Source organism: Trichosurus vulpecula, chromosome 9 (assembly GCF_011100635.1).
Source record: "Trichosurus vulpecula isolate mTriVul1 chromosome 9, mTriVul1.pri, whole genome shotgun sequence".
Classification (NCBI taxonomy): domain Eukaryota; kingdom Metazoa; phylum Chordata; class Mammalia; order Diprotodontia; family Phalangeridae; genus Trichosurus; species Trichosurus vulpecula.
In genome coordinates this window covers 179,421,347-179,434,992 of record NC_050581.1, presented here as the reverse complement: position 1 = coordinate 179,434,992, position 13,646 = coordinate 179,421,347, and the positions used below count along the sequence as shown (strand labels likewise).

Below are 13,646 nucleotides of genomic sequence, written 5' to 3'. Positions count from 1 at the left end.
ATCTATCCTGGATAGCTATGTATACATTGCCAAGTATTAAAATGATTGCCTGAGCCTACACATTGCATTTTATTTGAATTTGGATGGGCACAGCTGTCAGGATGCTAGCACATGAGGGACTTGCCTAATTGGGGAACTGGGACCATGGACAACGTGTCTTTTCAAATGAATCCAAAGCTGACTGGCACATAAGCACTGGGGGTGGGGGTAGAGAAAGTTTGGGAAATAGGAAGATGCCCAAAGCCTTTTTGTACCATGAGTACCTTACAATAGATAGCTTACCAAACTGGGCTCTGTTGGCTGGCTGGCACTGGTCTCATGGATGCCCAGTTTTAAGTGGCTTATGCTCAGGAAGTAACTTCATTTCTTCACAGGGAAAAATGGAGTGATGTATTAAATTATACTTCATCATGGAGACATTTCCCTCACTCATCTCCCTTTTGGCCAAAAGACAACTCATCTTTCCTTATGCCCAATATTCCACCTCCCACCCCCATGACTGTGTAGAATCTGTCTTCCCCTCCCCTCCATTACTGGAACACACTTCCTTCTCACCTTTCCTTTTTGTAATCCCTCACTTACTTCAAGGCCCAGTTCATGTGCTGTCTCTTAAAGGAGTCCTTTCAGGGTTCAATTCAACTTAACAAGAATTTAAGTGCATACTATGTGCGAGGCACTGGGCATACAAAGACAAAAATGAAATAGCCCAACCCCTAGTCCTTTCCACCTACCTCCTACCACTGCTTGCAACCACTTTGTATAAATTTTATATTGACTTAATAGGTGAATATATTGTATACACCAATAGAATATAAGCTTTTTGAGGGCCGAGACTAATTTTACTTTTGTGTCCTTAGCACCTAACGCAATTCCTGGAACACAGAAGACATCGTTTAAATATTTGTTTAATTAAAGTCAATGATCACATGGCACTTAAATATTTAAATTTATATTAATTATTAAATAAGCAGGAAAGAGGATTCAATGAGGGAAAAAAGCATTTATAAAGTGCTTGCTATGTTTCAAGCACTGTTAAATTTCGGGGCTGTTCTTCAGTTACTGAACAACCAGAAAAAGAATCTAATTTGGTCATCAACAGGAATTTCTGATGCTCAGCTCTCTGAATGATGACTGGCTATGACTGAGGCTTGTTGAGGAAAATGCTACAGGATTGGATAGTTCCCCCTTTGTAATATATTATTTCATAGAGGCGGTCATGCCTAGCATCCAAGTCTGCATGATCTCCATCTTGTTTTGAATTGAGAACTGGTGGACACAATCTGTTTCTTTATTGACAGTGCTATTGACCTTCTCTCCTTAAATACCTTCTTTCAGGTTGCATCAGGTGACTTTCGAGGTGCCCACCTGTGAAGGAAAACGGCGAGAGAAGCTCGCCTTGATAGGCGACTTCTCATCATCAGCAGAATTCTTCGTCACCATTGCGGTGTTTGCCTTTCTCTATTCACTGGCTGCCACTGTCGTTTACATTTTCTTCCAGAACAAGTATCGTGAAAACAACAGAGGCCCACTCATTGTAAGTGCTTTTAAATCTACTCTTTCCTTTTCCTAAGCACAATATTTTGTGATTAGTCAAGGTTTTTTGACAAACAGTTCAGATGGAAAGTAGCTTGTCATAGTTTGAAATGAATTATTTCTTTAGTATAGAACAGGCTCTCCAGAGAACTATTCAGATTGAAGATGACTTATAGGATCTTATTTTGGGGCAGGTACTTTTGGAAGTTCTACCACTGGGGTGGGGAAGGAGGAATAACACAAACATCCATTCTTTGTCTGACACTGAAAAGAAAAATACCTACTTCTTCACTACTTCCATGGATATCTGATAACATCTGATTGGGTGCTCCCTTCAACAATGCATTTTGTTATCCGTCTATATCCTCTCAGCCTATATAACCCTTTACCATAGTCACCAATAAAATCCTCTGCAAAGGGGCCATACAATGTACTATAGGTCTTCTCCTAGTTTTGTTTTGTTTTGTTTTGTTTTTATATTATATAGATAATAATGGAGACCACTGACTGTCTGTGAATTATCATTCTCTCCACACAACCAATCCCACTTCCTGGCTGGTCTATATATCTTTCCGACCAACTTTAATAACAATTTTGGGAACTGTCCCTGGAGGATGTTCATTCAGAGCAGAGTTTGAATGAAAGATTTCCTATAGACTGAAGAATCTCCCAGATGCTTCTATTTTCAGATGACATTGCAGATCCTCCAAAATGAGATCTATAATATCTTAAAGGAGTCTGCCCAATTATGTATATCAGAAAAACAAAGTGGATGAAGAATACCTATTTCCATATTATTTTTTTCTTGTTGTTTAGTCATTTTTCAGTTGTGTCCAACTCTTTATGACTCCTTTTGGGGAGGTTTTCTTGGCAGAGATATTATGGTGTTTGCCATTTCCTTCTCCAGCTCATTTTACAGATGAAGAAAGTGAGGCAAACAAGGTTAAGTGACTTGATCAAGGTCACACAGCTAGTAAGTATCTGAGGCCAGATTGAAATTCAGGTCTTCCTGACTCCAGGCCCGGTACTCTGTCCTCTGTACCACCTATATTGCTTGTGTGATACACCCCATCTCTTGACTCCATATAGTTTTTTACTGACTGTCACCAATGCCCGAAATGTTCTCCTTCCTTATCTCCATCTTCTGGTTCCAGACTTCCTCCAAGTCCCAGGTAAAATCCCATCTCATGCAAGAAGTCTCTCCCAATCTCTCTTAATGGCATCCCTGCAAGATTATCTCCAATTGATCATGTCTATGTCTTATTAGCACAGAGCTATTTGCAAGTCATCTCACCCCATTAGACTGTATGCTCCTCGAGCACAGAGACAGTTTGCTTTCAAAGTAACCCTAGCATTTAGCACAGAGTGAAGTCCAAATTTCAATGTATATGTATCAGTAAGGCAATAATAACAATGTAGATGATAATTGTCAAAATGCCTGTGTAGTTCTGTATTGCAAAGTATATGAGATTCTCCACATAGAAGGCAGAAGGAGTAAACCATTTATTCAGACACCAGAGAACCAGATCCCACAATCCATTTACGTAATCTATCAGAGCAGGAAAACATCCTATACACAATATCACAACTTGGAGCCTCTGCATCCCAAAACCTCTCTGACCCCCTGCTGGGGTCTCCCCCAAAACAGACTCACAGTAGGTGGTCACAGTGTGTTCAGCTATCAGAGGTCGACTCTCATTACCTCAGCTCTAACAGTCACAATGATCATTAGCAGCCATAACTGCTCACTCTTTCTTCTCTCTCTCTCTCTCTCTCTCTCTCTCTCTCTCTCTCTCTCTCTCTCTCCCTCTCTCTTCATTTCTGGTGACAGAATTTCCTTTTCCTCTCAGGAAGCTCCTCCTACCACACATGATTTAGGCTTGCAAGCTGGTCACATGGGCTATTAATGAGTGGGAAAGATCTTCAAATCTAAATTGCTACTTCAGTATAGTAATCCAAAGTTCTACAAAAAACCCAAGGGGAAGCCAGATTGCACAGTGGCTAGAGCACTGAATTTAGAGTTAGGAAAAAATGAATTGAATTCAAATCTGGTCTCAGACACTTACCAGCTGTGTGACCTTGGGCAAGTCACTTAGCCTCTGACTGGCTCGTTTTTCTCATTTGGAAAAGAAAATGATAATAGCACCTACATCCTGAGGTTATTGCGACAATCAAATGAGATGATATTTGTAAAAGGGTTTGCCAACCTTAAGGTGCCATGTAAATGCTAGCTATCATTGTTGTTAGTACTGGTATTACTGTTATATTGAAAAGCAGAATAAGGCAGCAAAATGCTATTCTCTGGGGATGGAAACTTTTTTTTTGTTCTGCTGATCTCAAATCATAGACAATAATTCTAATACATTTCAATGATTCTCCCAAACCAGGTCAATCCAAATATTTGCGGATAAGTACACAAATAAGCAGATGTACAAATATGAGCCCTATATATAGACACACACACACACACACACACACATACACACATATCCTCTTATATTTCTATCAGGTCTACGAGATTTAATTAGGTGAGACCAAAGGGGCAACTAGGTGGCACAGTGGATAGAGTACTGGACCTGAAGTCTGGAGGACTCATCTTCCTGAGTTCAAATGTGGCTTCAGACACTTACTAGCTGTGTGACCCTGAGCACGTCACATAACCCTCTTTGCCTCAGTTTCCTCATTTGTAAAATGAGCCAGAGAAGGAAATGGCAAACCAGTATCTTTGCCAAGAGAACCCCAGTTGGGGTCATAAAGAGTCAGACGTGACTAAAACTACTGAGCAACAAAGGTGAGAACAGAATTAGATATGCTTAGTTTACTGATAACAATTATCCAACCAAGGAAATGGTATTTTTATGAAGTAGAAATCTATTCCATATAGATGAAATAGTTTTGTGCCTGTAAGTCATTTCATCTTAGTGTAAATACTCTCTCACATTGCAAAGAGTATAATGAAATCCTGAGCAATGTGATGCACCAGGTAGATCTGATTTCACTCCATAGTAGAGGCCTGAAAACCAGCCTCATGATTCTAGCAATAAATGGAGAAAGAAAAATATCTCAATGAAACATTTACTGTATAAAATACTGCATCACGATTACTTAACACCTGGTAGTAAATTTTATGTTGCATCAGAGTCTTCAGAGTAAGAAGGTCTGAAGAGGTGGAGGACTGGTTAGCTAGAAGACCAGGTGGCATATTCAAAATTTATAGGAAAGTCTCCTTATTTCACATTCCCCAAAATAAGTTTTTATGATTGATGCTGAAACCGGGATGCACACAGTTTATCACTGTTATAGGTAAAAAGTATAAATAAGACCTCAAGGAAGTATGTATCAGTACTTCCTTGGATTCCTCAATGGACTATTGATGGAATTGTTGTGGGTACTCTCTACAAAGTTCCATCTCACAGCCCATCATGTTTTCTCATCTTGGGTGCCTGGTCCATATCTTCCAACAGGGCCTCCACAAAGGCACCAATCGAACATATCTTTTATTCCTCTTGATGTTGTATGGGTACTGATGGATTACAAGGGCAATTACAAGGGCTTGAGGTAATGTAGCATAGTCGATGGAGAGCTGAACTTGAATCCAGGAAGACTAGGGTTCAAGTCTTCCCTCTAACACATACTAGGTAACCGTAGGCAAGTCACTTACACTTTCCTCCCTACAGTGTTTTAAGTAACTATCTGAGAGGATTGGTTGCCAAGAAGGTGCCAACCTGCACTGGTAGAAGGATTTTACTCACTGAGGAGTTCCCCATACCATTGCAATGGCAGGTCCAATCTCAATCTACTCTGTATCGATTGTCATTGCTTATCATTTGCCTGGCCAATTTCTTTCCAGTTATACATGTCTCAAATGAGGTCCTTTATCTTGGAGGTGTCAAACACACAACCCACAGGCAAGCAGATAGCATTCTTGAGTGCAACCCAAGCCATATCAAAATGTAACTGGGAAATATTTAACAAAATAAATAAAAATACAATAGAACATAGATAATATCAATATATCATTTTCTAAGTTGCTATGTGGCTCACAGGGATCCTTATGCATGGGTTAGTGGCCCACTTTCTATTTGAGTTTGACCACACTGCTTTACCTCACCTCTCTTGAATAATCAAGTTGGTAATGTTATACTTATGCACATCATATGCCTCTCCACTGCCCTTCTTGTGACCCCAAATTTTAGGTACTTTGGAAGACTCATTCACTTACAAACAATTATTATGCTAATTTTCAACATTTCTTATCTGTTCATTAAACCATGTTCCCAAAGGACAATTATTGGTCAATATTTTGTTCTTTTGTTTTCTTTTGCTAACCCACACATTCTATTCTTATGTTTACAATGTCAAGAGAGCACAAGGAAAGCCACTGACACATTGGGTGGATATGACTGGTGACAATTTTACAAGCAGACATAGAAGAAATTACACTGGATGGGTAGGATCAGTGGATCAGGATGGATGAATGGATGGTGTTTTAACAATCCGGCTAGCAGCTTCTGTGTGGGTGTAAGATCCCCCCCACAGCCAGCACCCAGGAGGTTGCTGGGACGCCAGGAAAGCACAGGTTCTTTTTATCTGCTTAAACAAGGAAAGCATGGTGAAGGGGTTGACCAGCTTACTTTAATCCAGCATTCAGTTAGCATACAGACAACATTCATTTAGTTCAGGGGGAAAACACCAGCATTCAGTTAGCATTCAGTTAGTTCCGGGGAGCAAAGAGACAAGCATCAAGAGACATACCAAATACAGGTTCATTCACATACTTTGGGGGAAAAAGCCAGCACCCTGAGGTTCAGAACATTCATTTAGTTCAGGGGAAATGAACCAGCCCTCCAAACCTCAAAACCAAAATACAAACAAATTACAAATATCAACAGACAGACCCAATACAATTCATTCACTTACTTCAGGGGAAAAAACCAGCACCCCGAACTTCAGAACTAAATACAAACAAATTACAAATATCAACAGACAGACCCAATACAATTCATAGTTACCAATATCTGGGCTCGCCCCAAGAGCAAGGACTGGCCCAGAGTCATGCTTGCCGCTGTTCCCGCACCAACCGGAAAAGGAAAGAGCTCTTCAAGCTGTCCTCTCCCCTCTTACAGAGTTTTTGACATCATCAAGCGCCGCCTGAATGACCAGGGCCGATTGGTTCTTGAGTTGTCCCCTCCCCCTAGTGTAGACTAGGTTAACACCCAATAGGGCATGGCTCTGGAGTTAACACCTCCCCTCAGCCAGCCCCCATGACTCATCAGGAAGTTCTCTTCTTCTTGGCATGGTTTCTGGGCTTCCTGCCCCAGAAGAGAAGCCCCAGCACCCAGTGAGGCTCAATGAGGTAAGCTGAGTCACTCAAAGAAAACAAAGGCCATTCTGGCCACAGATGGGTGGATGGATGCATGGATGGGAAGATCCAGGGAGAGAGAGAGACAGAGAGAGAGAGAGAGACAGAGAGAGAGAGAGAGACAGAGAGAGAGAGAGACAGAGAGAGAGAGAGAGAGAGACAGAGAGAGAGAGAGAGAGAGAGAGAGAAAGCTTATTAAGTAGTTAGTATGTGCTAGGCACTATGCTAAGCTGATAACAAAAATACAAGCAAGACAGTCCCTTCCTTCAAGGTGCTCACATTCTAATGGAGGAAGACAGCACATAAAGGGTAGTCAGACACTACAACATGATGTTGAAATGACCAGGAAGTGGCGTGGAGGCCTAGTTTTAGGAAAGATAAAATGAAAACTCATCTATCAGATCCTGGGAGGAAAGTAAAGAAAGGTTAATATTGTGGTAGGGAGAGATGAGCATGATGGCCAGCCTATAGGCAGCACATTAATAAGATCACAGATCCATTAAAGATAGTTTTGCCATGTATTTTTAATGCCAGTCTTCAAAAGCTGTATATTATCCAAACTTTCCCCTCTCAGTAAATATTAGGTAATGAGGTTTTATTCTCTTTATTTATGGTGCCCTGAGCAAGTTTTGAAGCCTGCTAAAAGTAAGAGAACAAATTCCCTGCTATATTAATTTGTCTCCCAGATATTAACAGTAAGCTCCTTCCTCCTCCAAGCTCTAGGAAAATAAACAGCACCTACAAATATGAAAATATGGATGGGGATAGAATACTATAAAATTTAAAAAAAGAAATATGAACAACCTGTAAAAGAAGACAGTAGATATAGCATGAAATACTGAAAAAAACCATATGCCTGACTACCATAATGTAAGTGAATATACGACTAAAAGTAAGTCAGACTCTGAGCAGTTAAAAACACAATAATGGTTTCAGAGAACTAATAATAAAGCAGACTTCCTTCCTTTAAACAGAGATGGAAGGCTACTAGAGCCAAATGTTTTATATATTTGACCACAGTAAATTTGCTTAACTTGTTTTCTTGATTATAAGGAACAGTTCAATTTTGGGGGAGCAAGAGGGAGAGCAAGAGAGAGAGAGAGAGAGAGAGAGAGAGAGAGAGAGAGAGAGAGAGAGAGAGAAACTTCCAGACATATCTGATATAAAACAAAATGTGTAAATCAAAAAAGAAGAGGGAGGAAGATGGAGGGAGTGAGAGAGGAAAGAAGGAAGGAAGAAGAAAGCAAGATAGCGTTCTCTCCTTGTGGAAATGAAGTCAGACCTCAGACTCACAAGCTCGTATTACCTTCTAAGGTGACAAGAGACCAGCTTGGTCTAAATTTTAAGTTCACCTTTGGTCCATCAAGGCAGTCAAAGAAGAAAATGGAACAAACAGCAGATGGAACATTTAGATTTAAAAATTAAGTCATTTTTAGGGCTACTAGTGTGTTTGTGTGAAGTAGGAGCTTAATCAGTGTTTGATCCTGGGTTCAATAAGCAGCCGTGGAGCTCATTGAGGAGAGCGTCTGATGTATGTTTCAGAAAAATCACCTTGGCAGATGGTGGGTAATGGATTGGAGTAGGGAAAAACTTGAGACAGGAAGACTAGTTGAGATCTATTGCAAGGATCTTTGTGAGAAGTGATCAGGGCATGAATTATAGTTGTGGCTGTATGAGTGGGGTAAAGCATAAACATATGAGAGATGTAAAAGTAGAAATGACAAGATATGACGATGGATTGGATATGTGGAGTGAGTGAGAAGTAGGAGTCAAATGGAAGAATAGTGATTCCCTAGAAAATAACATGGAAGTTGGGAAGAGAGAAAGGTTTGGGGGAAAATGATGAATTCTGTTTTTGACATATTGAGTTTGATGTATATGGGACATCTAGTTTGAAATGTCCAAGAAGCAGCTGATGATACAGGAATACAGCTCAGAAATTAGACTAGTGCTGGATATATAGACCTGGGGATAATCTGCACAGTGGTTCTATTTGAACCCATGGGGTTTAATGAGATTGCCAAACGAGATAGTACAAAGAAAAAGAAAAGAGGGTCCAGAACAGAGCTATAGGGAACCTCCGTGGTTAGTGCTCATTCCATCTAACACTAGCAAAGGAGACTAGGGAATAGGGAATAATGGGACAGATAGAAAGAAAACTGGGAAACAAAGGTGTTAGAAAAACCCGGAGAGGAGTGAGTATACAGGAGGAGAAAGTGATCGACAATGTTAAATGCAGCAAAGGGAAAGAAGAATAAGAATTGAGAAAAGGTCATTAGATTTGGCAATTAAGAGATCATTGCTATTGTACTGAATTAAACTGAATTGAATGCACAGAAAATTTTCAGAAATTCCCTGCTGGCTTCATAAAGGAGACTCAAAATTGGTTAGATTCACTTTTTTAAATTTTCTTTGCCTTTTACTAACTAAAACACTTGCAGAAATTTCCATAAGTCACAAAGATCATATGAGTCTGTTTTTAAACAGCAGGACTGTTAATGAGGCCTTTGGTGCCTTTTTGGGTGACACTTTAGAAAGAAATCAAGGAGGGAAGACTCGGGCATCCACTGCGCACTAATACATTAAGTGTCTTCCTTTATCAGATGGATAAGTAACCAAGCACACAACACAAAGATGACTAACAACGTGGTCCATGGTTGTGTAATTGACATGTCATGTCTAGTTATATCATTTGGTCAGGAACCTCATTGGAAGATTATAAAACCAATCTCTACCATAGCCACAAACTTTGAGTAGTTTTCCCAACCTAGGTCAAATTGTTGCATTGTGTGGAAGAGAAAGAGACCAAAGAGAAACTCATAGCCGCCCTTAATGAGGTTAAGTCATGAGGCCCATAGGGTAATGAGAGGGTTGGCCAACGTCATTGTTGGGTCTCTATCCAGTGAAAGATTGAGGACAATAAAAAAATCATGGAGCTTCCTCTAATCTGGAAGCAGAGGTAGCTGTCACTGTGTAGGGAAAGGAAGAGAAGGAAAGGGAAGGGAGGGGAAGGGAAGGGAAGGGAAGGGAAGGGAAGGGAAGGGAAGGGAAGGGAAGGGAAGGGAAGGGAAGGGAAGGGAAGGGAAGGGAAGGGAAGGGAAGGGAAGGGAAGGGAAGGGAAGGGAAGGGAAGGGGAGGGGAGGGAAGGGGAGGGGAAGGGGGGAGGGGAAGAGGGGAGAGGAGGGCAGGGGAGGGGAAGAGGGGAGGGGAAGAGGGGAGAGGAGGGCAGGGGAGAGGAGAGTAGAGGAAAGGGAAAGAAATTGGCTGTAGCTTTAGTTTGGTTTAATTGAAAATGGGCAAATGAGAACCCAGATGAAAAAATCTTTTTCTCTTATCCCTGGATGCATTCTACTATTTTCTTTACATGTTTGTGCTATCACTTTGTAGAATTATCATTTTTCACATGTTGCATCTGCTTACATGTTATATCCCTACCCCCCATCCCCAATAGTAAGCTCCTTGAGAGCATGGATTATTGTTCCATTTGTCTTTGTGTCTCCAGTTTCCTGCACACAGTGGGTGCCTGATAAATGCTGAGTCAAAGAGGCAATGCAGTTCAATTCAACAGCAATGATTAAGTGCCCACTAAATAAACATGATGTGGGACTCTGGAAAAAAAAATAAAGATAAACTAGTCATGCCCCCTGTCTTCATGTCACTTACAATTTGGGGAAATATCTAACATATATAGGACAAACATGTTGTAGGAAATTAAAGGTGAAGACATTAATTTGACTTGATGAGGTGATAGGGAGATGAGCCTTCACTCAGAACATGGGAGACGGGCACATGCCCATTCACATCGTTGTTTGGAGAATCAAGGGCATATCTCTTGGAGCACGCCCATCCACTAACACTATGTTGAGGATGAGTGATGATTAGGTTGGCTCAGGCGGTTATGGGTCAGCACTACTACTTTATGTTGGACCCATAAAAGGGAGTCTTCCTTGAAAAGCAGGGCACTTTATTAAGGAAATTCTGAGAAAACTGAGCATAGCCTGGAGAGTTGTAGACATGAGAATGAACCTTTGGGGGTGAGGAAGCAAGAGGAGAAGAAAGCTGCACATTGCATTATGTCCCCTGCCCTCCAAAACGCCATTGATGTCATCAGTAAGCAATGACAAACCTTCCGCTATGTATCCCACAAAGAAGCTGAAGCCTCATACTTAACTTCCTGCAGAGATGAGGGCCCATTCTCTTGATTATGTTGAGTTCATGAGAAGTCCCAGGACCCAGCTTCCTGTATAAAAGAGGGGGGATTTCCTGGGCAATGTGAAGTTCCTGGACAGTTTAGAGATCTAGCATTCTAGATAGGGAAGAAGGAATTCCTGATCAGCATCTTCTTGAAAAAAGGATGGCTCCACATACATGGTGCCAGTGAAGCAGAATCAGTCAAAGCCTGAGCCATGATATGAAGCAACAAAAACTTGAACATGCCCTCGCTGCTTCTGTGAGCTTTTCAGATGCTACAAGTCCAACAGGAAGTTACTTCTCTAATGATCTCACTGATTTCCTTCTAGGAGAGTACAAGGGTCATTTGATAAGGCAAGAAAGACGCATGGAGACTTAGGATGAAGAGGGGACTCAACAGAATGTCAGAGGGTTACCTCTAGGGCAACTTCAAGTGTGTTTTCATTCTGAACGGAATCTCAGCTTTCAAGGGGAGACCTGTATAGTAACTGGGGTGAAGAATGAGCTCACCACAATGTAAAGGGTTTCCTCTATAGAAATAACGAGCTCATTTCCCTTCCAAAGGGAATTCAAACCACAGGGTTATACTATGAGTCTAGAAGACTTTATATGTCTCTCGAGTGAAGGTGCACTTACTGGAAAAAGGAGGAAACTATAATGATACTTTATGGACTACTCTGAGTCCTTTGTGTTTTCTGGATTTTCTGGGAGGTAAAATAAAGACTGCACTATATCCGATCTGCATTTTTAGCTTGAGTACTTGCAGAGAAACCAAGGATTCTTCTATCCACATCAAGTTAGCTGTCTACATGTGGTATATATTTCTGAGGTTCCATGAAATTCTAGTTGGGGTCAGAATGATCCAAAGCACTGGATTTGAGGTCACAGTACCAGGGCTCACATCCCAGCTTTGTAACTTATGATCTATATGACCTTGGACAAGTCACTTAAACATCTCTGCGACTTCATTTCCTCATCTTTAAAATGAGGGCAGAGTTTAAATCAAGAGCACTTACTCTGGGGTCTCTTGATCTCCAAGAAGTCAGAGGATAGGTTTTGGAGGGTCCATGAACTCAGATGAGTAACATGATGTCTCATTTCAATATGGACAATTTTCTTTGTAATCCTGACAAGGGATTAATAGGGTTCATCAAACTGCCAACAGTGTCTATGACACAAAAAAAGGATAAGAATCTCCAGTCTAGATGGACCCCCAACATGCCATGCACCAATGAGATCATATTGAATATTACATTATTACATAAACCACAGCAAGATAATTACGTATGAAAGGAATGAAGCTTGAGAAAGAAAAGATCATTCCCGACTTACATTTCTTAAAGTAAGTTCTTTTAAGCCTGGAACTGTCTCACTTTTGCACATGTAGCATCATTGCTTAGCAGAATGCCTGATGCACGGCAGGCCCCTCATAGATATGTTGCAATAATCTGGCTAGCAGCTGCTGTGTGGGGGTGTAAAATCAACAATAACCAACTCACAGAACACTGCAAAAGCCCAGATTCTTTTGATCTGCTTTACTAAGGAAAGCAACGTTAAGGGGTTAACAATCTTACTTTTATTCAGCATACAAATACCATTTGCTTAGTCCAGGGGAAAAAGCCAGCACCCTGAACTTCAGAGCAAATACAGATACAAAGATACATTAGAAACAGACCAAATCACAATTCATAGTTACCAAAAAAGCATCAACATCTGAGTTCACGAGCCAGGGAGCTCGACAATGCCTGGCCCAGAGTCACGCACCGCTCCTCCTGTGCCTCAGAGCTCCGAGAGAGAGAAAGCCAACCCCTGGTTTTATATCTTTTTCAGGGTCAAGGGTGAGTCACACATGTGACTCACCCACATGACCTAAAATGGTCACAAAGAGGCGACTTAAACACATGTGGTCTAAAAGCCTCTGATGTCCCAAACATGCTACTCAAACCCATGTAAACTAGGCCCTCCCCTGAGGCAAGGAGGTCACCAACAACTCCAAATCTAATCAAGGAAACAAAGACCAAACTCTTCAAGGGTACTTGGTTGAACTGAGTGCTAAGAGCCCATTTTGATTGCCATCACACTCCACCCCTGTTCCAGGACACATGATATTACATAATCTAAATAGCCATGGATACTGGAACAAAATAGAGGCATTATACATTGTGATCCAATCACGCAGCCCCAGGCCCAAACCCCTTTTAGGTGCTAAGCCTATGTGGGTGTGGATTGGTAACTAAGGTGGGGCCCCAGGTGGGGCCAATGAAGGGAGGTGCTAGTACCAGAGCCAATGGAAGGAGCCTAAGTTCTGGTCACTCAGATGACATTTGATGACATTTGAAACTGTATAAAAAGATAAGACAGAGCTATTTGCAGAAGGCTATCACTCTTGGTGGCTCGCTGATGTGGAGACTCTGGGCAGCTATAGCTAAGAGCCCTCCAGTTTGTAAAGTGGATGTTTGGACTTTGTTAAACTCTGGTAACTATGTATTGGGATTTGAATCAGACAAAGTCTGTCTGTTGATGCTTGTAATTTGTTTGTATTTGTTCTGAAGTTCAGGAT

At 41.2% G+C, this 13,646-nt stretch overlaps 1 protein-coding gene across 1 annotated transcript in view; it reads left to right on the top strand.

The window, feature by feature from the left end:
• SYNPR (synaptoporin) overlaps nt 1–13,646 on the top strand; it is a gene marked incomplete at its 5' end in the record, with an annotated part of 143,481 nt that overhangs the window by 72,725 nt on the left and 57,110 nt on the right. The window contains one exon of the mRNA XM_036739671.1: nt 1,336–1,534. Within this exon, the coding sequence (XP_036595566.1) occupies nt 1,336–1,534 (199 nt within the window). The remainder of the gene's footprint in view (nt 1–1,335; nt 1,535–13,646) is intronic.